Here is a 25,989-nt window from a genome sequence, read left to right on the forward strand (position 1 = left end):
ACAAAATTTCGGAACTCCTCAACATTGAATCTTGAGTCGTTTTGAGGCTGATACTAACAAACTTTTCTATGATTCAGTATCGATTCAAAATTAGATTTGTGAAATGATACAGTTAATAACAATACATCTACAAAATAGGTACAATTTGTGTTACCTAACATAAAGCTTAATGAAAAACAAAAAAACATGAAAAATTGAATATTCAAATGTTTCTATGTTTGGTTCAACCCATCATTAATATGTAAATATATTTACTGTAAAGATATATGAAGTTGAAGCAACTCAAAGTTGTTGTATAGTGTTGAGGATAGGTGGATCAAGGTCTATTGGACAAGGTATAAACCTGAAAAATTGATTTTTAACACAGTTTTATTGCTCACAATGTTTTGGTGAAAGGGTCTTCACTTTATTAATGAACTTAGTTATGGATTTATTATGATTGCTACAACTTTGATGTTCATACTTATAGATGTTTTAAGCATAGAAATGCTGCCTTTTGCATGTTTATAACTATTACTTTGATCTGTTGGCTTGATACAGGTACTGTATACAAAATAAACCTTGTGACAATTATAATTTATTTTCCTGTGCAGATATGAACAAGTATACAAATTGTACTGAAATGAAAATTTTTACTCATGTCATAAAAATCTAAGCATGTGCAGTATTACCCGTGTTCTCAACGCATGACAAGATCCTTGTAATCTAAGAAACCTTTAAATCTACATATAATCAATGCATGTATTCTTACCAAACAATACAAGAATTGAATGATATTATAGGGTTATTGCATGAATATTGGGGAATATTGTCCCGAGTAGAATTTTATATTGCACTAGCTTGCCAGTGCAATATGTGTTCTACGAGGGACAATATTCCCCAATATTCATGCAATAACCCTTTTATTGTATAACAATATGATATTTGAAAGTAAAAATTGGTTTAAACTAAGATTTTGTCATTGATGACGTCATGAATTTTGAAGATTTATTGCACTAGTGCAATATTAGAATTTATTGCACGCTAACTTTTGGTTACTTTCTATGAGAAATATTATATTGCTATACAATAAAAATCTTTATTAGTTTTGAATATACTAACCATAACCTACCATGTTCTAGAGGAATTCTCCATTTGGAAGTCACGAAAGTTTAGCTTCCCGAAATGATGACTCTCCACAAAAGCAGGAAACGTCTAGTTTGCATGATGAACACTCCATTGCATCAGTTGGTATGAAACCTTTTTACTAATATCCCTATGCTTGTCACTTAATGTCCATTATTGTGGTGGGTTAGCATGTATTGGGTTAATCATTTAAGGTGTGATTTTGAAACAACAAATAATTGAATATAGTATTTATCCATGGTCAGTGACGTATAGTAGAAATTATTCATGTATATGTATGCAGACATTTGTACATTCACTATTCCAATTAAATATATGTAATGTCTTGTGATATGTGTCTTATCAACCTTCAAATTTGAAGACAAGATTTCTATTTGAACTTCATCAAAAATAAACAATAGAGATGCTGAAGAAATTATACTTTTAATGAATAAGCCCTCTTAAGGCTATGATGTGTGCATTATTATTGCTAATCACTGAAGACTGGTTAAACTTATTTAGCGTTTTTAAAATGACATGCTCCTCCAGTGTAAACATAGATAAATCTAAGAAGTGCAATATTGACTTTGTAAAAATCCATCAATTCAGTTTATGCATGCCAATGAGATATCTATTGATATATGACTAATGTACAAAGATGATAATTACAAGTCGCTGTACAGACTTATTCATTGTTATTTTTGTAAACAATGAATTTTTATTTTGTGTCTTTTTCAAGTTAAAGGAAAATTTTGTCACTTAATTTAAGTTTTTCACAATAAAAATAAATTCTTCACAGTCTATTGAAACCGACTGAGCATTATTCAGACTTAATTATTTTGCTTATGCACTGCAATGTTACACGTGTTGTGCTTTGTTTGTTTTAACCTGGAAAGAAAGCTTGATCCTTTTACAAATTTTAACCTTGATTGCTTTGAATATACTGTTTTTCATATTACAGGGTAAATATAATTAATTAACCCTAATCATAAATGATTTGTCCCCTACATCTGTAAATCTCCCCCACAATCAATACTATTCATATTTACCCCTGATATTTGAAGTGTTTACCAAATTCCTTGTCTAGATCCCACAATCATATTTTGTTGATGGCATGAATCGCATACAAGAGAAGATTTGTTCTTTAAAAGATATTAAATGTTTTATAAAAGATGCACAGCCATGAAGTGTATATGAATAGAAACTTTGACAAAAAATTAGAGTACTTTTCATTGGTTGACAGGGCGAGGTGAAGCTTATGGTAATAACAAGGGTTGGTGGGCGGACCACCACCCACTGTCCTCCCAACATTCTGATTTGTCCATCACTTCATGTAATAGCACTGATTCAGGCAAGTATTTGATGTGGTGGGTGTATGCACTGTGTCATCAACACTAAGGCAGATCCAGGATTGTGTTGTTGTAAATCATTAAGAATCACAATTTATCATATGATTGTCTTGATAAGTTGCTTGGTATATTATTCCTTGATAGTAATAAAAGCCCTGCAAAGGTTATGTTTAACCCTTTTTAGTTGACAATTTATTTTTCACAATATTTAACGTATGAAAATAATTATTAAAAAAACCCAGAATTGCATTAATTCATATTTTTCTGTAGATATCTTTTGGTGCTGTATTTTAAACTTCATGATATAAATGCATAATGAATGAGTCTATATTTGATTTGATAACAATATGACCAGATCAGCCTGGATTTGCCATTTAGATAATATAATGACAGTGTTATAGTCCAGACACACAGGAAATAGTGCATCTTATATACTCCATATGTTAGGTAGTTAGGAGTTTTATATCTGTTAGTACTCATGCATGTTTTTCCAGTAATCTGGCCATAGCTGAATTTCACCACCCTGTGATATGATTATTTCACAAACCTGAAAAATAGTTCTTTCCCAAAAGCTTGATCAGTTTGCCATGAATACTTAATTAGCTTTAACTTAGACATATGAATTTTCATACTTTATTTTATAACACCATTACTTTTTCTAGTTTGGGCAGTGTTAGAACTGCTTCGATCTATCTTCTTCAGATACATATTATCTCTGTCAATCTGAATGAAATACAGATCAAGAAGGTTTAGCTTACGAGACAACATTTTTAAAAAGATTTCAAGATCCTTGGGTTTTGTCATAATGATACACACCTTCAGAAATTTGGAGGTAGATATTTCATTCAATGATTGACTGATGTAAGATTTTCTAAAACAGAAAATAGAACAGAGGGATGTCAAATTATTGTAAGCAAAGCTTGGACACAGGATCTGCATTTTAATCAGATTGGTCTTGTACATTCTACAACTTGTACTATCTTTCTGACTTTAGTTCTGCATTTTTTTTTCCTTGATTTTTTTTTATATTTAGGCAAATGTTAAAACTAATTTGTGACTTGATTCGAGTATGCATGATATATATTAATTAGCTTAATTTTATGAAGTGCTATTTAATTTTAATCAAGTGCATGAAAATGATATATAGAAACAGTATTGTTAGAATTAATAGTTTAGACATTAATCAAGTGTAAACAACAATAAAATTTTACAGAAGTGAAGCATTAGCTTCATAGATGTGATTACATATGTTTTTAGTTTGTGATTGATATTAATAGGGAAATACATGTAATTGATTCAACCATAAAAAATTTTGGTGAAATGATGACATATTTGATAATTTGTATGTTATTAGATTTAAAGTTTTGCCATTGATCCTGTCATAGACTAGCATTAAAATGTAAAATATAAAGATTTTAATTGAACAAAAAACTACCTCAGAACTTTCTTAAGTAATCATACTCTTTAGATATCCATCTACTAGTGAAAAGTTTAGCCTCTTGAAGTAAGTTATACTGCAGCAAAAACTCATGAGAGTTAAGCATTAATGTCATTCTTGTATGGGTGATTTAACCATTGTTCTGGTAAATGAAGAAAATTTGATGAATATTTGTTGATAGCATATTTATTAAAAGATTTGTTTAGCTACTATCACTTTCTGTTGAATTATAGGATATTTTAAAGCATATTGATTAATCTTCCATTTTCTTTTTGTCATTTTTAGGGTCACCAGTTATTGTCAATGGTGAAGAATTTGAAAATATCGAAATTCGTAAAATCGATGAAGGCAGTTCATTGGATTCAAACAAACAATTTCTTGACCAAAACCGAAATACACCAAAATCATTGTCTGTAAGACAACAGTGTGACATTATTGTGACAAAAACAGACACATCAGACTTAAAATCTCCGACTGACGTATTACATCATATCGTCAGAAATAAGGAAATTATAAACTCTTCACAAGGTTTGGACAAGAGGTGTAGTATTGACTCTGAAGTATCGGAAGCCAATACGTTGATAAGTTCTAGTTCTGAAACTGACGGGACTGATGGTGGACGAAGAACGAAGAAGAGGATCAACCACCATTCTATCAGAGGGGCTATGTCTGACAGTGAAATGGAAATGTCGGGGGTTGGTATCTTAATTCCTTTTTGTTTTTAACCAAATAAAATTAAGAGAAGAATGATTTTAAATTTGTTTTATCTGCTACGTCTTTGAAAGAGAGCTTTAAAGCACCAATCAGAAAGACCGATCTTAATTTCAGTAGTGAATATCGTTAAACTCCAATATTGTAAGTATATGATTGATTGATTGTTGGTTGCTTAACGTCCAGTGGCAAATATTTCATGCATATTCAAGACGAGAACAAGTTTACAATTAATACAATAGGTAGGTCTTGTCATGATAGAGGCCATTTGGGATGATGGTCGGGGAAATTTGGACTGCCACTGGAAAAATTAGGGTATATTGGATAGGGACAGAAATTTTGCCTTGCAACAGGCCACCTACGGGCCCTCAAAGAGTTGTTGCAAGGGTTCTTAACGTACAAAGAGCGTGGCACTCTCTTTACACGAGACATCAGATTTAATGTCCCCACTCTGACCGGACGTGACTGCGAACTTAATACATCCCGCACAGCCAAACGGACGCCCCACTTCGGCAAGCGTTTTACTGCCGGTCGGGAGAAGACCAAGTGACCGTATTTCTATTCCCCAGTCACCCTTGGGGGTTGTAAGTATATGAGTATGACATATATTATGTTAAAATTTAAAGACTATAAATACAAAAATTAAATGAATTCCACAGTTTAGTTATTGTTTAGATGCAAAAGGGTGCAATTATATATATTTGTGAACTCTTGCAGATTGTAAGTTATAATAAAAGAAGTAGATCACCCAGTGTGTGGAGTAATAAAAGTTCCCTTAGTGCAGGGTTCAGATATCATGAGGGTAAAGTCATCAGTACCTCTCCTGTACCTCATAGTCCTGATACTGGTAGGATGTTCCTCTTTGAGGGTTTACTAGGTAAGGAGGTATATACATGTAATGTAGTCAAGAATTTTTAGGTTATATATTATTTTATTTCTTCTTTATAGATATAAGAAGATGTGGTATTGAGGTTTAATGGGACTACTCTCCATCTAAGTCACATTTTTTAAAACTAAATCATTATAGGTCAAAGTACGGCCTTTAACATGGCACCTTGGCTCACACTGAACAGCAAGCTATAATAGGGCCCTATAAAACCATTCAAACACAAAAACCAACTGCCTAATTATATGAAAAGAGAAACGAAAAACACTTATGAACTACATCAACAAACGACAACCACTGAGCATCAGGTTATGTTTGTAATTTTTTTTTGTATTTTTATTTTAGTTAAATGATTTAACATTCAAATTCTCTAGCTTGTATCTATGAAAGTTGCAAATTCTCATCCACATAGCACAAGGACAATTTTATTTTTTAGAGTTGGTAAAACTGCTCAATTTTGACTAATATGAAAGAATGGTTGTACCCAATTTCTATTGATGTGACATGAATGAAAATGCTTAAATTATGATACTTGCTTATTTTTTTTTACCAGAATTGAGTTGATATTTTGGGTATTATCTTGCAGGTAAAGACAGGTCAAGATTATGGGACCAGATGCAGTTTTGGGAAGATGTATATTTAGATGCTGTAGCACAGGAAAGGGATATTATAGGCATGGACCAAGGACCAGGGGAAATGATGGAAAGGTTTGTAGAATATTCATAAGTCTAATTCATGTCACTTCTTAAGCTTGAGAATATGATTTACCCTCACAACATAACCAATAATGCTGGAAGTGGTGTTCAACCCAAAGAATCAATCAATTAATCATAAAAACGTTATTATATTTTACTAGTGTTCATAGTTATTCCATAATTGGTCAGTACCTGTAGTCATATAGACATAAAATGTTTACGTTGACTAAAGAAATCTTGTGATATACAGTGCTCTAAAAATATTCTCAAGCATACGATAAATCAATTAGTGCATAGAAATGTAAGGTAAATTTCATTCATTAGAAGTAGAATTTATGAAATTTTATATTCAGACAGCTTTTGAAGTGATTAATTGATTGTTGATAACATAATGTTTAGTTCTAAATATTGCTTGTCAAATGATATTTCTCAAATATATAGACATTAATTGTTTAGTGTCTTTAAATATCAGCTGTATTTGTAAGAGGCTAAGAAGCAGGTGTAATTTGAGCTTTAGCGAGCTGTTACTCCTGTTTTGAGCCGAGTACAAATACAGCTGATATTTAAAGACACTAAACAGTTATTGTCTTTATCCTGCAATTAATTCTGTATATTGTTTGTTCTTTTAAAGACACATAAAACTCACATTTTTTGCATTTATTTTCGATTTAAAATCCCTTTCAAGAGGCCCACTTAGCATTATTAAAATCACATTTAGCTGAAGACAGGTTTGCAAAAAAAGAATCTTGAATGGTCAACAATAATACATCACTCAAGGTGTATAATTATCTATTTTAACATAACGACTAATTTCGACAGTAAAAACAAATAACAAAACATTGTACAATTTGAAACAGAAATGTAAGAGTTGTCCTACGCTTCAGAGTTTTGAACTGAACTTGAAATTCTCTTAACATGCATGCTGCAGTTGACATGTTTGATTTAGTTCATATTTGTCTGTTATTAGAAAATTGGTTTAATTGTTATAGCTCTAAAGAAATGTTTGAAAACAAACTGAACATATAAAATTCATCGTAAGTTCCCATAAGGTCCATCAATACGTCATTGGAATGCGACTGCAATACACATTCTGAGGTCACGCAGGTTCATACAACAGTCATCAACAGCAATACACAAACGTAGTCAGGAACTTTAAAACGATATTTGGATAGTATACAGATACAGCATAACGATATCTGTAGGGCTGTATCTGTATAGTTAGACACCCAATTGCAGGATAAATTTTAATGAATGTTTTTTTATTATCATGATTATGATTAAATTATATTTATTCCAATGATGTATAATTTTAATATGTATTTATAGGTATACCTCCCTGGGTCAGTCAGAAAGGAAACGATTGGAGCAAGATGAAGATAGATTAATGTCTGTGATACTTTATAATATTGTTGCATTTATGGTGATGATGCGGGTTCCTAAACAAGAAATACGCAAGAAAGTACGAAGGTTACTTGGCAAATCTCATATTGGTTTGTCATACAGCTCAGAAATCAACTTCTTGTTAGATAATATACCAAATCTCGTAAGTTTATTTTACATTTGCAAATATAGTTTTAAAATGTAATTAAGGAAATTCATATCAGCTGCACATGAAACAGTTTAATCAGAGTTAACAAGGCCAAACATTCACAAGTACTGAAATGTGGGTAGAAGCATACATTCCATGATCATTAAGGGTAGTAATATCTCTTATAGTTAAAAATATACTACACTTGTCTCATGACAGTAGAAAAGTAAAATTAAAGAAGAAAAACAAAAAATGTAACATGAGGGTAAAAACCTTGGACATATTGATATGATAAATACACTCAATGATGAATACAATCTTTGCCAACAAAATAGTTTATAATCAAAATTTTTCGTTTTAATTTTAAAAAAATTTAACTTCTTTACCATTTTGAATAATTTATAGGGTTGGAGTTATATCATACAAAATACAAACGTAGAATCAGATCTATAAACCAATGTTGACATTATGTAGACTAACTTTGACATACTTTTAATGTGATGTGCGCAATTTTCTCTTTGTATTAATATTGTGACTTTATGTTTCAGCATGGAAATGATATAGATCTAAAACCAGTTGGCAGTAGATTTATGCAGAAACAATCATTTACTGTACACTGGGGTACAGATAACACGGGAGACATGTTATTTATGGAGGTTTGTTTACTTGTCATAAACAGCATTGAATAATTTGAGACAACAGAAATCTTGAGTTAAATAATGCAAATCCATCAATCCGGACAGACATTTTTTTTCAGAGATAAACACATCATTTGTATGTATTTTCTCTTTAACGAATGCACCAATGCTTGATATCAAGTCTCATAGATAATATGATTTGATTTCTTTATTACAACACAATATATATGTTGAATATACCTTTTCCAAGCAGAGTAAGAAAAAAGTCTACCAGAATTTGACAAAATAATTCTAAACATAATTTTGAGCCCAGTTTCTTATTATCCTATGTACTCAGTTATGATAAAGAAAAACATATTTTAAATCTTTACTTAGATTTATGCAAAATTTGACGCCATTTTTAAACTTTTTGCCAAAACTGCAGTTCTATATATTTATGATACATGTATACGAGTTTGTGTTTTTTTTGTAGGTGTGTGATGATTGTATTATATTACGTAGTGTGACAAGTGCAATATGTGATCGATGGTGGTATGAGAAGCTAGTTAATATGACTTATTGTCCTAAAACTAAGGTGCTGTGTCTGTGGAGAAAACATGGAGAAAAAGTACAACTCAATCAGTTTTATACTAAAAAGGTAAGAAGGTTATTCAATCACAATCATGTTTAACCCTGCCATATTTTCTTTAAGTTCCTGCCCCAAGTCATGAGTTCGTCATTGGTTGCTGTATGTCATATTTGTTTTTCATTATTTTTTTTGTCCTTTTGCAGTCTGCACCAAAAACTTTTTCAACTGCTAGTCCGAAGACCAATATCCTGACATTTTTCTTATTGATCCAAATAAAATTTTGCAAAAACTTGCTAGTCCGAATGAAATTTTACTGGTCTGGGGCATCGGACTAGTTGCTAACCGTGCAGACTGCTTTTGTCAGTAGCTTTTCCAAAGTTTGAAAATAAGTTTATAAAATAATCAATAGTTTACAATATCAACTTAAAATCGTTTCCTATGAATTATATTGAATCAACAGATTTTTCTTTGAAATCAAAAGCACAAATTTGATGGAATACTTTCTTTCACAGCAATTCACATATTTTGAGATGTCATCAGCATTATTGAAAATGTTCCATTCTTGTGGAAGAAAAGTTCAGTTGAGGATGCTGATAAATAATTATTTTCTCACTAAGGGACAACATCAAAAGATCGATGTAGGATAAAAAAAAACTTCATTCACATAGTTTGGGGGTAGGGGGTATAAGAGGCTGCAAATTTTGTTATCCTACATTGATTTTCTGTTTGCAGAAACAGCTATCATACTGGATAATCGTTTTTTTTCTTCAAATTAAGTTACCAAGGGGGTAGAGTGGTCTTTGAAAAAACTATGTGAATTAAATTTTCTATCCTACATTGATCTTTTGATGTTGTTCCTAAGTTAATGTATATTGATAGCAATTTGCAGTGTATTAGTTGTGATATGTATCTCATAAAGCTCACTTTCAAAATGGAAGATATTTCAAACAAGTTCATACTTAAAAATTCCAGCTATAAAACATAAAGATGCTCTACCACAAAATACATTACTGAAGAAAAACTTGATATGAATACATATTTTTTCAGTGTCGAGAACTATATTTCTGTGTAAAAGAAGCTATGGAAAAAGCTGCATCTAGGAACAATGGCAAAGTTCCAGGTAAGATTATAATTAAATAAAACAGGGAAATAGTTACCTCACACTGGTTTAAAAAGTGTGCCAAAATAATTTTTTTTTACTGATGTCCAGAGATGGGGTGATTACATTAGACAACAATCGAAAAAAAAATAGATTTTTATTTTCAATACTTGCTATGTATTTTCCAATGAAAAATTCTGACTTTGCTTAAACACTAAGACAGACTGTATTTTAAAAAATGGACTAAGCATTGAACACCAAAAACAAGAAGAAAATTAAAAAAAAATACTACCATGTTGTTTACCCTCTAATATTGAAACAACTTTTCAGCCACTGAACTTGGTGGAGAATTCCCTGTACAAGATTTGAAGTCTGGACAAGGTGGACTCCTCCAAGTCTGTATGGAAGGGATTGGACTATTACTGGCCAATAGCAAGGTAGGAATCACAATAATGGACTCTTCCCATGAAGTCACCTAAACACCTCATAGAGTTATCTCCCTTACATTATGTTTGAGACTTTTCTCTTCAGTATTTTTGCATTGAAAAAAAAATATGTCACTATTTCAAAGATGTATATGAAAATGAAGGGAGATAACTCTCTTTGTGTGAATTGTCTATTTGTAGACTAGAGCCTTTTTGTGTGTTGATCTAGTGTGCACAGAGTAATGATATACATGTGTAACATATATATTTTGAAGTACAACTCACATGTCACCTTCAATGAATATGATTTCAAAGACAGGCTTTCAAAAAAGCATGCAATCTTTCTCATTTATATAGGTTGTTCACAAATAATTACTTCCTGGATTTGATTGTTAAAAGATAAACAGAATTTTGTTGAAAAAAAATGAAGAAAAATACTTGAAATTATAGCTCTGATTTTAATTCATGAATTAAAATCAAAATTGTCTTTATTTCTAGGACGGTCAACAATCACATGAAGAATTAAAGAGGGTTTTAATTTTTAACTCTAACTGACTATAAATGGCAAATCTCGTAATAGAGTAGTCTTTAAAGCATTTTTCAATTATTTGTAAATTTAACAACTGATGGGTCAGACTCATCCATCTATCAGTCATATTTAAGTTGATAATTAGAATTTAGAAGTCTGATAACTGCAAGAAATCTCCGCTAAATAACTTTTTCTATTGATTTATATTACAACCAAAACCTTATAACTGTCAATTTGAGCTTTTCAAGATGAAGGACAACAATACATTGACTATTTCTGAGAAATTTTCATTATTTTATTTATCATATAAGATAAATGTCTTTTATACACCTTGTATACCATCTTTTTTAGTGGATAATATGGATCTTCAGTTTCCAAAATAGTTTTTTTTTAAAAAAGAGTACATTTGACTTTGTGAAAGAAAGTAAAATCTGCTTTTGATTCCTTTTTTAATTCACAAGATTCAATCAAAAAATATCAACTTCAGATTTTGTTTGTTTTACTAAGTATAGCTTAGAAGCATGCACATAATGAGACTTGCAAGTTGAGTAATAATTGCATAAAGCAATATACCAATATGTTAGATTGAATGCTTTAGAAAGTAGGAGTATGTATATATTAACATGAATAGGTTTTATTGGCCACAGATATATTTTTTTGTGCAATGTCATTATTTAAATAGTTTATTGTATATTTTGAAATTTTAGCCTAAAAGAAAAATTTAAAACTTGCTAATTTGGTGTGGGCTACTTTGAATCCATTCTATTAAGGTAGCACAATACAAAGATTTTATAACTCCAATTCCCAAGTTTTAAAATGCTGTAACTTTCTTAATAATGCTTGAAAATTTATAAAATTGGTAGTTTTGGATAGCTAACAGATTGCTCTTTCAAATAAATGCAATGTTAGTATTATTCAACAATTATGTAACCAATTATAATGTTAACTGTGTCTAAAATATTTTTCACCAAATTTCCTCTTTCAAATGAAATTAGTTTTGGCATAGGTATCCCTAGAGGGTTGATTTTATTATATGTTGTTCCTATGGCCATTATCTACAAAAATGTGTCTCAGATTTCAGATAGAATGTATAGAACAAATTTTACACCTTTGAACATTATCTTCTTTTATGTGGTTAGGATGCTTACACTAATTAGAGATTTATGAGAGAATGGAACACCATAGAGACAATCTGAGACACTCTTTTGATGCCCATGATGTGTTGATTAAGATTCCGTGTGTTTCTGTATAGTTAAAGAGATGATAGAGCTAAATTCATTCAAGTGAACTTACCCAGATTTTGCCACTAATTACATAATAATTGATTACATAATGATTGCATAATAAAAATATTGCATTCATTCATCTTTTATCTATCTATATATACCTCTTTTATTATTTTCTATGCATTTATAAGAAAGTTACAGCATTTCAAAGGTTAGTGATTGGAAGTAAAAAAATCTTTGTATTGTGCTACCTTAATAAACAAATCATTTAGAATATGGTAACACAAAAGATTTAGTATATGTTATCCAAATATTTTCATTATAATGGTTATTACAGGAACATTCTTAACTAAGTTTTCTGTTTATATGAAACCTAAAAGCCATTTGATGTCAGACTTAAAGTAGTTTACATTATTTGGATTTTCTTATTGATGTGTAAGAAATCTGGTAAAAAAAATAATACATGGTTTTCTAAACTGTCATATCATCAATTTAAACTTTAGTAATTTAGCATGAAACAAAAAATTATATAGTGGCCTACATTTAACTGAGGTATACACTGATATCTTGTGTGCATTGCTTGAATTATATATTAAAGAGTGCAGTTTCTACACTTACATTCCACCAAATTTGAATACTGCTGGTTTTAAGCACACACTTGCATGAAATAGAAAACAAATGACTTAATACTTTATTAATAATTTTGGTTTAAGTTTATGTATTTTTTTATGGCAATGCCATTTGTTAAGAAATAATTTTAAAGCACAGTTTATTGGAAAATGGTCTGCACTGTACTGCATACATTTAAATATACATAATTTATATACTTCAGTAGGTGCCTCTGTATGTTCAAATCATTTAAGATTGTACGTAAAATTGAAAGAGATTGCAATTATAGAATAATGTGTAAACACATTATAAAAATGAGCATGGTTTCCAAAATAATGTTTGCTCATGTAAACAACCTTTATCAGGCAACACAAAAATCTTAACTGAAATTAAGAAACCTGCTACATGGCCCACTTGTATCTAATTTTGAAGAAAACAGAAATTTTAAGAAAATTACAAATTTTAAGACTAGTAAGGATTTTAGTTTTATTATTTATCTCTCTTATTTTTACCCCAAGTGTACTTTTACATGCATGTTGGTGCTTTTGATGAATATGAAAATTAAGTTATTATACCGCATGAATTTTTACCTATTCAGTTTATCATTATATTATTTGCATTGCGTTATTTATTTGTACAAATTGTTTCAAATTGAAAAGATAACATCATTATTAGTACCTGATTATATTTATGATTTCTTCTTAAATTCTCTTCAAAATCCCACAGATAAAATTTAATGCAATTTTAAAGAAAACAGATCAAGGGGTAACCATGGTAACATTAGATTTAAATGTTGTACTTTGTTGGGATTGGCTTTTGAGTGTTGAATGTTGCATGCTTGCTTTATGTCTTAGTATGAATCTTGCCGTATTTCCTCATCCCATATATAACACCACAGAAGCAAAACAAAACTATATAACAAATTTTGGAATGTTAGATCTATATTCTGATGTATATATTTGCTAATTTTTAGGGATTGATTAAATCCAGTATTATCAAAACTGAAAGAAAACAGAGCATGCACTTTGGAGAAACATGAACTTCAGTTCGTCATACATTAAAGATAAGACCAGCACTGTAAATTTTTACATTTTTGTTTTTATTCATTTTTTTTCAAACACATATTCAATATGTTTTAATACAAAATAAGTCAAATTTTCTCACGCTTTGCAGTTTCAAATTTTATCTTTTTGTCTTTTTCTGAAAATTTAAATACTGTGGATAAGAAAACCTGTTCATTTCATTTGTACAAGGCCAAGTCATAGTCATGGACAATATTAGCCCATTTTACCAGAATCAAAATCCCTGCATTCAACACCCATAGGATGTTTCTAAAACTCTGTCCAGCATCATCTTTTCTATCTTTACATAAACGATTTAGTACATGTACTTTCATGTCAACTTTTGACATTACATATTTCATTTCTAATATTTGATCATCCGTGTTGGATTCAAAAAGGGGTTGCAGTGTACTGAAGGTGTATGCAACACCTCTCTTTTGACTGGAAAATATATAGGTTTTTAGAACAAAATCATTCAACTTTTTTTTCCTTTTTCTAGAAATTGCACTTGGTTTAAATAATCTGAATCAGCAACTGCATATTACATAAATACTTGTCATTTAATAGATTGTCCTGCATGAAAATTGAATCAACTTTACTCAATATTCATGTGGTTGACCTACAAGGACTGTATACAAATTCTATCTTTTTCCCCTTTATTTACCCATGCATACAACCCATATATTTTTCTCCTGTAGAAAGTAAATTGTGTCGTTCTTTATTTTTACCTTAATACTTTTAGTTCAATTTCATTTTTTTCTAGCCAGGATGAAGTTAGATTTTAAAAGAATAAGCTTGAAAGTTCAGTAAATTAAAAAAAACCAGACATGTAACAAATATTTTCCCTTGTGTGACAACTGCCGGTTATATATTATATCAATGGATAGAGTTATAATTATTTTAAAAAGCCCTTGAAGCAGTTAAGAAAGTTTTGTATATAAACGGTAAGATTTTGTCATTTCAGAATTGACTTATTAACAATATTTTTTGACTATTTTCTATTTTGCTGCCTGGTGTTGCTGTATTTGTTGTGGTGATGGTGTTTAACATTTAACTTCTTTTTTCCTTTTGCTAACTCCTTTGGGAATTCAGGACTTTGAGGTAATTGTAGTGTGTAAATGTGTATATATATATATAGATATAAAGTTCGTAGATCTTATTATTGCACAATTGACCTTTTTTGAAAATTTTACACAATTTTGATTTATCATTGATTAAGAGATTACATAGTCTAGATTTAATAAAACATCTTGGCTATGGTCATTTATTTTAATAAAAGAAAACATTTCACAAATCGTATGAAATTTGATAAATGAGGTTATAAGGGATCTACAAACTTGTGCAAATGTTGTGTCTTTTTGTCTTTTATTTGCTGTTTAGTGTTGTAATGTTGCAGTGTTGCTAGCCTTCCCTATTTTTCTCATGTAGCACGTTTTTATTTCTGTTTCATTTTTTGTGTATAGCCTATTTCTGACTCATGACTTTATTTTTCCTTACCAATTCCATACTATGAAATCAGCAGTGTTTCCAAATTCAAACTAAACTTAGTGGCGAGTGTAAAACAAATTTTTAGATTCTCAATTTCAAAAAACATCCGACACAGGAAGTATCATATCGTAACGGAATGAGAATCTAAAAATCATGTTTTTTTTGTGGATTTCTTCCAATTCCACCAACACAAGCTTAATGTGTCAATAACCAAACTCCATAGCTAAGTTGCTTTCAATATTTTTATTTCAGTTGTTTATTGAGCTAGGTCGTATCAAGAAATGTTTCACACAGAAAGGAGGCATATTTGTTCTTGAGGAATTTGGTAAGGTTTTTGGCTCAATTTATTTTTTACTTTTTTTCTCTTCTTTTGTCGCTAATTGATGTTGTCATTAACTTTTGCACTCAAATCTGCGATTGATATTTCAGTCATACTCGAAATAAAGAGTATGACGATTTATCGATCTCAGATTTACGGCTGAAAATGAGATTTAAAAAAATGGCAATTGTGGCTTTTATCATAATTTCTTACTATTTTGTAGGTGAGCAGAAATACTGTGACAGTGTCGTTGCATTTAGTGTTGTACTTAGAAAATATAGTTGTTGTAAATATAGCTTTTGAATGTAGTACATATTTATAATATATATACATGTTTAAAAACTAAGTAATATTTATTTGTCGTATGTGGGGGTGGGGGTGGGGGATAGTGGATGATTGCATTTTTGCTTGAGTGTCAAATGTCTGGTGTTGTGCTACTGTTTTCAGTTTTGTAGCAGAAATATTTTTTTGAATTTGATTTTCAGTCAAGTAAAAGAAATAAGGGAGTTTTCTGTAACCTTTTCATTGGTATTTTTTTGCCAAAGTAAGCAATTTAATATTTCATGTTAATTCTTTAACTTTTAAACATTTGATTTGCATTGTACATTTATGTTTTATTTGCTATCGATAACTTTAATGAAATATTTTAAGAAATATTTTAGCTGATTTCTTATTTTTAATGTAGCTTATTGTGACAACTTCTATGCAAGATATTTAAATCTAAAATCACTTAAGGATAATAACACTATTAGTGAATGATTATAGCAGGAGGGAAGTGATTTTTTAGGATTTTCATTCCTTTGAACTATTTGAACAAAGTAATAGGCAGTTGATCTCATTTACTTTTGCTCATTTTGCTGCGCTTTTTTTGTCTTGGCTTAATTACTGCAGTTATTGTTTTGCCTCTACAAGTCTTATATGTAAGATATGGTGTTCTGTTTTCAGTTTATGATTAGGTCAGTTTAAGGCAAACCACTAATAGTAAGTTAATGATATTTGGTATGCAGTTGTATAAGTATTAGCACATCTGCCCTTCAGTGAAGGTCTTTTAATTTTAAATTTTTATCAAAGTTCAAATGTTGAAATGTATTTGGGATTGATTATTATGCAGTTATATTGGCATTAGTACATCTCATATATTGGTATTATATGGCCCATCCTCTCAGTGAGGGTTCTTTTGATTTTAGAACATTGGCATCTATTAGTTTTTGATTAATTCAGTTTTCAGTGAGAGGTTTGGCTAGCTTTAAAACCAGGTTTATTTCACTATTGAAGGAAGTGCATGTACCAAGTCAGGAGTATGACAGTTGTTTTTCAATTGTTAGATGTATTTGATTAAGGACTTTCTATTTTGAATTTTTATTGCAGTTGGGTATAGTTGTTATATTACTTTTTAAGGGCAAGGACTGATGACAAGTCTGTAAAATTTTATATACGTGTATGCTGTTGTATTGTTCCTTTTTCTACGACCGCAAAAATTGAAAATTTTTTGGTTGTATATTGGTATCACATTGGCGTCGTCGTCATCGTCGTACGAATACTTTTAGTTTTCGCACTCTAACTTTAGTAAAAGTGAATAGAAATCTATGAAATTTTAACGCAAGGTTTATGACCACAAAAGGAAGGTTGAGATTGATTTTGGGAGTTTTGGTCCCAACATTTTAGGAATTAGGGGCCAAAAAGGGCCCAAATAAGCATTATTCTTGGTTTTCGCACAATAACTTTAGTATAAGTAAATAGAAATCAATGAAATTTAAACACAAGGTTTATGACCACAAAAGGAAGATTGGGATTGATTTTGGGAGTTGAGGTCCCAACAGTTTAGGAATTAGGGGCCAAAAAGGGGCCCAAATAAGCATTATTCTTGGTTTTCGCACCATAACTTTAGTATAAGTAAATAGAAATCTATGAAACTTAAACACAAGGTTTATGACCATAAAAGAAAGATTGGGTTTGATTTTGGGAGTTTTGGTCCCAACAGTTTAGGAATAAGGGGCCCAAAGGGTCCAAAATTGAACTTTGTTTGATTTCATCAAAAATTGAATAATTGGGGTTCTTTGATATGCCGAATCAAACTGTGTATGTAGATTCTTAATTTTTGGTCCCGTTTTCAAATTGGTCTACATTAAGGTCCAAAGGGTCGATATTAAACTTAGTTTGATTTTAACAAAAAAAGAATCCTTGGGGTTCTTTGATATACTGAATCTAAAAATGTACTTAGATTTTTGATTATTGGCCCAGTTTTCAAGTTGGTCCAAATCGGGGTCCAAAATTAGACTTTGTTTGATTTCATCAAAAATTGAATAATTGGGGTTCTTTGATATGCCAAATCTAACTGTGTATGTAGATTCTTAATTTTTGGTCCTGTTTTCAAATTGGTCTACATTAAAGTCCAAAAGGTCCAAAATTAAACTAAGTTTGATTTTAACAAAATTTGAATTTTTGGGCTTTTTTGATATGCTGAATCTAAACATGTACTTAGATTTTTGATTATGGGCCCAGTTTTCAAGTTGGTTCAAATCAGGTTCCAAAATTATTATATTAAGTATTGTGCAATAGTAAGAAATTTTATATTAATATTCAACAGCATAGTGAATTGCTCAAAGGCAAACAAAATATTTTAAGTTCATTAGACCACATTCATTCTGTGTCAGAAATCTATGCTGTGTCAACTATTTAATCACAATCCAAATTTAGAGCTGAATCCAGCTTGAATGTTGTGTTCATACTTGCCCCAACCGTTAAGGGTTCAACCTCTGCGGTCGTATAAAGCTGCACCCTGTGGAGCATCTGGTTAACATATTGTTTTTGCCCTGCAACTTCAGATATGGTTTATTAATTTTGAAATGTTGGATAAGTTACATGTTAATGAACTGAAATTAAGCCAGTACACATCTTTTAAATGGTATAAACAGAACAATCATTTAAACACAAAAGTATTTTAAAAAAGAGTCAATGTTGCTTTTGACCTATTAATGAATATATAGAAATTTGGATGACTTAAGTCTAGAAATTAGATATGCATCAAATGATTAAATGAATTTTACTATTGAGGTAGCATTAACAGAGAGTTTTCAAATGATTGAATGAGAATAAATATTGATATTCATAAAAAGAGAGTTTTAATAGAATTATGTTTTCGTCTGAAATAGTTATTTAAGCAGTTTGTATGTAAAATTTTACTGTAACTCCTTTGCGGTATTAACTTTTTGCTTCTATTTTCAGATCCCAAAAATCGGCAAGTAACCATGCACAAATTCAAGTCAAGAATGGTAAATATCTACTTATTTCATTTATGTGATATTTTTTCCTTTTTTACTTTGGTTTTATATTTTCTTTCTCTTTGGTGTTCTAAGACAGATTTTGCTTTTTTTCAGTACATTAGATTCATTCATTTCATATTAAGGTCATATAGAAATTAAACAGTTTGCAAAGGACAACTTGCTGGCCTAATAAAAATCATATTTATATGATGAAACCAAGTCAAATGACCATTGATAGTCTGTGAATTTTTATTTAACTTGGAAGTGATACTTGCTCAGAGTACCAAATGTCCTGTGAACTGTCCAGTACCTTTGCGAACTCTGTATATAAAAACCAAAATTGTTAACTTCCAAGCTTGGTATTATGACTTTTAGAAATAGGAAAAAACAACTTGTCTTGTCAATATGTGGGAGGTAAAAATTATAACTATTTTTGTTGAAAGAACTTCTAAGTTCTATGTCTAATTTCCACTGTTTGTAAATAGTGCATGCATGCATGCGACAAAGTAATGAACCAGTACTTTACCTCATTATCTATCTGTTGTAATTATGATACCTAAAGTGTTTTTCAGTAACCTTGCATTTACTTATGTGGTCTTTTGGTAGCATACTGACATACACTTTGGGGGGTCATAGTATTGATTCTCCTTTGGGCCTAACCAAAGACTTAAAAATTGGTACTTTCTACTTTTCTCAAAGTAAAAGAATAGTATAATTAGGAATAAGAGCAAATTCTGGTTTAAATAGATACGTCTCTTGCAGACTTGGACTTTAGAAACCTGATTCAGAGTATCCCAACAACTACAATGTAAAGAATATCTATATTCATGTCTCATTGAAATATAATTAGGCTATTTAACAACAGACAGTCCAGGGCATTCTATCTTTCCCCAAGTAATAAAAATTAAAAGTTATAACTTGTTAATGCTGATGTTTGCGCTCCTGTATAATATTACTGAGTGGATTTAGGTTAAATCAGGAAAAAATCACAATCTTAGACAATATTAATGTGAATTTGGTATTAAAAGTTGTGACAATTCATTGCTGTTCATTTTAAGATTTTACATTAATTATGCACCTTATTTTTCTTTAGTTGCTTTTGAATTGATAGAATGTTGCAGAGATATTAACATGTCAATAACTTTAAGCGAAAAACTTACTTGAAGCTTTTTCCTTAAAATGTTACAAGTTACTAATATTTTGGTCTTAGCTTTGCATGAATTGTTGTATTATTAGAATACCAGTCAAGAACACAATTTTGTTTTATTTTTTTTATCAGGCTCAGGGAATAGCTCTGATGTTACACAGAGTAATAGCGGTTCAGATTGCTAGACTGGAGTTGTTGTCAAATTAGTGTATGCAGTTTTAGTTCCTTTACATTTTGCTTTTCTAACCAGTTTTATTCGTAGAACTAACATATGTATTAGTTTATCATACAATATCCTGTTTATCTATAGTGTGTAAAGGTGGTAGTATATTCAGAATAATATGTACAAGTAGTTAAATATATTTTCTTTCTAATAGTTTTGGATCTATAAATATTCTTTCCTTTTGTAAACAAAAATTTCTGTTCATGAAGTTCTTAAGTGTTGTTCATGTGCTATAAACTTAAATATTTACACAATTTCAATGCATAAAATTTTCGCCCTGGGTTAAATTTATTACCAATGCCCGTGCCAATACCAGTTTGCCCTTTATTCCAATATTACTGCTTTCTAAAAACAATTGCCCAGTCATAGTATTCTTGCATTTTGAGTTCCCATGTAATTAACAGAGGGGTGTAAGATTCCAGTGGGACATTCAAACTCATAAATCAAAAATAAACTGGCCACTCCATGTCTAAAAAAGAAAAAGACAATCTAGACAAATAATAGTACGCAAGATACAAGATAGAAAACTAAAAACTAAGCAACACGAACCCAACAACAGCTGGAGGTGATCTCAGGTGGTCTGGACAGGTAAGCAAATCCTGTTCCACATTTTGTACCTGTCGTGTTGCTCATTTTATTACAAACCCAGTAAATAGTCTAATTTGGTAGGTCACATTTGTGAAAAGAAAATGTGATTGTAGCTACTACATAAGGAACATATCTGATATCATCTGTGAAGTAGATTTTCCATAATGGTCAAGCTACTCATGATGGCATCTGTAAATTTATTAAAAACAGAATAATCAAGCACAAAAATATATACTAATTTCTTTTTAATTTAATTAGACATTCACTACCTTTACAGACTATATATAAACAGTATTATACCCTATGATATTTCTGCTTGTAAATGTTAACCTCTAACATCTGTTCATTTTTTCTTGTTTTACTAACAGCTTATTAACCTTTTTGCACTAATGTTTTGTTTTGCTGTTTTTTTAGTTATTGCTTTATTAGTCTAGACTTTCCATACCTTTAAACCATTTTTTTAGAAAATAATGCAAGGAAATTTTGCATATTCTGTAATAGATAATTAACTTAATTTTAAATACTATTAATAAAAAGTGAAAAGATATATCATTATAAGCATGGCTTGTTAAAAAATAATTCTAAGCTAAATTTTAATATTTAAATGTTTTTAAAAAGTAATTAAAGTAATATAATCAAACCTTATATGTAATCACGAAGAAATTTATGAGGTTATTTTGGTTGTAAGATTATTTTGTTCATATTTTTCAATTCATAACGAGTGTCAGGAGTTTTAAATTCCTTAACATTTCTGTAGAGTACATATTCTGAATCTAAATTTTGGTTTGATAGCAGACACACGTATTTTAAGGCCTGAAAGAGGAAAAATTAAAGTAGAAATTTAAATGGATCTATTCAATACAAACAATCTGTATTCAAATTTTGCTGTATTTTCCTGCGATTGAAAATGATATGTAATGAAGTGCTTAATGTTTGTATAAGATATGCATAAAATCCTTTTTGAAGATATACTTTTCTTCTTTGTAGGCAGACCAGATATGTTATGCAGTGTTGTGTGTATTTTCCTATGTAGCTGCAGGAATGGAAAAGGAACAACAAGATAAACAACATTTACTGTTAGATAAACAGCAAAACTTAGCTCAGCATCAAAGAAGACAAACATAGCAAATATATTCTACTTTCACTTCATTTTGCTCAGATTTTTTTAACCAACGATACTTATTTACTTGTCAGCATCAAATGTGATCTTGTTAAAAATAGATTTTATTGTTTAAAGAATAGCTTATTTTCTTATCCCTTTAAGATGTTTTCTTTGAACATTTAAATAAAAATATATATATATATATATATATATATATATATAAAATTGGTTGTATATTTGTTCAGAGTTTGATAATGTTAATTATTCAAATAACTATCCTGCCATTTCGTGAAAATGTTCAATGTTCATTGTTTTTGTCTTTATATTGTAAAATCGTGAAATTTTGAATCGCTTAAGGTCTATTTAAAATTTCAGTAATTTTTCTCTTTTTAAATACCTGGTAAGCCATAACAAATGTCATTCAAGAACATATATAACCAAAAATGTTCAGAAACTTATTGCAGTATTTTTATTAATCTGCCAAAATCAAAAGTGTCAAAAAGATTAAAAGTACCAAAGAACTGCTGCAAGTAATTAAAAAATCAGTGCTTACATTATAAAGCATTTAATAATTATAATAGAAATTTCTATTTTTGAATTGAAAATGTATTTTTATAACTGTGTTTGTCTTCTTTGTTGGAGCTATAGATAGCTATATGATATAATCATTGTAAAAGTTATATGTGTAGATCTAATAGTTTATGTACCTTAAATTTGGTTGTATTTTGGGTTCTGCCTCATGTTAGAGAAAGCATAGGATTAGTTCATGTTGCAATTAGAAAAAAATAATATATTTACACAAATTAAAAAAAAAAGATATGATTTGCATTTGTCTAACATTTGTCATTGTTATTATATAAACTACAGGTGGATTATGTATGGAAATTTGTTGACTGTATTTGATCAGAATTTATGCTAGTCTTTAGAAACTTTTCTAGTCTATCTAATCTATATTTCTGGTCAGATTGATCTTATTGTTGTTGGGTTTTACTTCAATTTTCTTATTTTACAAAGGGTCAGTTGTTATAGGCTCTCATTCAACGATCTGAAACAAACGGGATTTTGTGTTAAAAATGTTTTGGAATTTTTCTAAACAAATTTAATATTATTTGATCTGAGTATAGCATTTTGAGGTTTGAATATCTGCATTGTGTTTTATTACTAAAGTAGGTAGAGCCTATTCATTGAAAAAAAGATAAATATCTAGATTATTTATAGAATTTATAAAAAATCAATCGCCCAATATTCCTTTCTATATAAGTATGTTAATAAACTTTATCCAAATTACTTTTCTCTAGACTTACTTGTGAATCTGAAGCTATCCATGACCTATTGGATGCCGGTCAAGATCTATTTTAAGATTGTATTTGCTTTACAAAACAATGTGTACAACAATGCAAATTATGTCCTTTGTAATGTCATATAGTTGAATTATATATATAAGGTTGTAATTAGATAATTTATTGACTGTGTTAATATGCGAAAGATGTTTTTGTGATAAATTTGTTGTTTGTAGAAAAACAATTTTATAATTCTTGTTGTGTTTTAATAAATTCTAACTGTTACTTTCTGTGATGTAGATATACTTGTTTTTTATCTGACGCTTTTGTAAAAGAAAATGTGAGAACCTTTCATAGAAGTAGCATTTTTTGTCTACCTCTCCTTCATTTAGATTCTTACATGAGTTCATCTGAATACCTAGCATTATAATTTGTATTATAGCCCATGCTGCAAAGAAACTGGTGTATATTACCTGTCCTTCATTTACACAGTCTGTCAGTCATTTTAGGTTTTCAATTATAAATCAAATATTTTACATGGTATTGTAACCTTACTTGGATATATGGTCACTTAACCCTTTTGATAACAAAGTCATTAGGTCTAAGTTTAAGGTCAACGCTACTAAACATATAGATTTGTTAAGATAATATTACTGTCTGAAAACAGAAAAAAAATCTTAACTTAGATAAAATATGCCATGAAGTTACCACAATCTGTTCCTTTGTAGAAGTATGTTGAGGTATATAAGCTTGTTCAATTAAGGTTCTTTAATTTCGAATATTGATAAGAACCATAATATTTATACTAAAATTCAAACAGATTGTTTCCAACTTTACAGGAAATTGGAAGTGAAAATGTTGTAAAAGGAGATATTTTGAAATTTGTAACTTTTTGAACAGGTATGAATTTTCTCCCAAATGTTTTGTCTTTCACACATACATTGTTGATTTTTATAATCAAATTTAAGTGGTGGATATCTGCACATATTTCTTAATAGCAAAAGGGAAAAAAATTGCAGGAAATTTATTTCTTTTATGGTATGTTTACATTATTACTAATATTTGAGGCATTATTCCAGTATTAGTTACAAGGAAACTGAAGGCATTATTTTATTATTATTCAAAAACATATCCATATGCTGTTGATTCATATAAATGAATTATGCAATTGTCAATATAAAAGACTTGTAGTATCTCTAGAAAAATTTCTGTGTAATGTAAATTTTGGGTTGTTCTAAAGAGAAAAATGAAAGTTTGCATTCAATAATTGGCATTGTTTTAATTATTCACAAACACATGTAGTGATTTAGTGCATTGAAAGTATTGAAATATACTGGAAGCTTTGTGTTAGTTATGATTGACTATAATTGAGTTTCTGACATAAAACAAAAGTTGTTAGAAATGGTGAAGCATTCTGTAAATAAATAATGTTGTCTCTTTTACAATATCCCTCTGTGATGAAGTAGCTTTAACCAGCATAGCTTCATATTATTTAAGAATAAATTCTCTCTCTCTCTCTGATTGTCTCTTTCTCTCACTATATAATAAATATAAAGTATAAAAGAGGAACAGAGAAAAACAGAGGTACCGGTATTGCTATTTTTAGACTCATTTCTTTAAATATCTGAAATTATGAAATGTAAGATGAATAAATTTGTTTGTTGAAAACCTTGCCTGTGCTCTAAAATTGATCTTGACATACATAATTAGTTACCTTAACCTAAATTTGTGATGTGATATGGGAGGCCAAGTTCTGATTGATTTGAAATCCATGACAATTTTCATTTAGTGCACTTATTTTTAAGTTCATTATAGTTTAAATTTATTTTGTATTATAGTACTAATGTATCATTTTCATTTTATCATTAAAAACATGAGATAAATGATTTTTTTAAACTAATTTCTATAGTACTATGTACAAGCTAAAGTGCTTCAGATCTATAAGAAAATATTTTTTATTATATGAGTTTATCACCAGTTGAATTGGTTGCCCTAATTAATTGCAATTTATAAGAAAGTAAATACAGTCAAAATATAAGAATACTTGATTTATGGGAAAAAATATTTGTTATAACAGCACAGTTTAGTTGGTAAAGTTACAAAGATAAATGTCTTGCTATTCTTTGTCTGGTTTAGCAATGCATTTAAGAATATATAAGAATACAATTTTTTATGCAACCACTCATTCAATGAAATCCATTTGAAACTTTTTTTTTTAGTTTTTAACTTTGTTGATATTATAGAAATCCTTATTTTACATATGTTTATGTTTTTGTGTACTATATATATATACCTAACAGTGTATTAATTTGCTCTTTGTGATAAATATAGTTGTATATAGAAAGTAATGATGCACGTGCAATAATTAAATTGTTAATATTGAATATGTTATATATACAAACTTGTAATAAAGCCTGTTAGACATATTTTTTCATTGTTATTTGTTATTCCTTGAAATAGTTGAAAACGCATCCCTTAAAATCAAAATAAGGATTTGTACAACATTTTTTTCATCTCTAGCATGTTGTTGTGGTCTTTCATAAAGTCTAGGGGCTTGTCCCAGAAAAACATAGAAAGGGGCATGCTTAAACCCTAAAATACAGAATCAAACACACAACACAGATGTTTCTGTCTACTTGATATTTCAGAGGTACCATTTTCTGCAAAAGAATGATTGACACTAAGGGTGTTGATTTAGTTGAAGGGTTACCCC

General features: G+C 29.7%; 1 protein-coding gene across 13 annotated transcripts in view; it reads left to right on the plus strand.

Moving 5' to 3' along the window:
• The window catches only part of LOC143082987 (MAP kinase-activating death domain protein-like), a 66,398-nt gene extending 40,696 nt beyond the window's left edge, over positions 1 to 25,702 (plus strand). For 5 of the 13 annotated variants that reach the window (XM_076259053.1, XM_076259055.1, XM_076259059.1 and 2 more), the window contains 14 exons: positions 1,122 to 1,230; positions 2,348 to 2,455; positions 4,177 to 4,586; positions 5,320 to 5,479; positions 6,075 to 6,195; positions 7,510 to 7,726; positions 8,260 to 8,367; positions 8,822 to 8,986; positions 9,965 to 10,037; positions 10,347 to 10,453; positions 13,532 to 13,579; positions 15,607 to 15,679; positions 18,899 to 18,945; positions 21,882 to 25,702. In XM_076259053.1, coding sequence (XP_076115168.1) covers positions 1,122 to 1,230; positions 2,348 to 2,455; positions 4,177 to 4,586; positions 5,320 to 5,479; positions 6,075 to 6,195; positions 7,510 to 7,726; positions 8,260 to 8,367; positions 8,822 to 8,986; positions 9,965 to 10,037; positions 10,347 to 10,453; positions 13,532 to 13,579; positions 15,607 to 15,679; positions 18,899 to 18,945; positions 21,882 to 22,019 — 1,884 coding nt within the window. In that variant the 3' untranslated portion in view covers positions 22,020 to 25,702. Of the gene's footprint in view, positions 1 to 1,121; positions 1,231 to 2,347; positions 2,456 to 4,176; positions 4,587 to 5,319; positions 5,480 to 6,074; positions 6,196 to 7,509; positions 7,727 to 8,259; positions 8,368 to 8,821; positions 8,987 to 9,964; positions 10,038 to 10,346; positions 10,454 to 13,531; positions 13,580 to 15,606; positions 15,680 to 18,898; positions 18,946 to 20,215; positions 20,292 to 21,881 lie in introns of all 13 variants that reach the window. The other 8 variants (XM_076259063.1, XM_076259065.1, XM_076259061.1 and 5 more) reach the window with 7 other exon arrangements.
• Positions 25,703 to 25,989: the final 287 nt, after the last annotated feature.

This window comes from Mytilus galloprovincialis, chromosome 7 (assembly GCF_965363235.1).
Source record: "Mytilus galloprovincialis chromosome 7, xbMytGall1.hap1.1, whole genome shotgun sequence".
Lineage (NCBI taxonomy): Eukaryota > Metazoa > Mollusca > Bivalvia > Mytilida > Mytilidae > Mytilus > Mytilus galloprovincialis.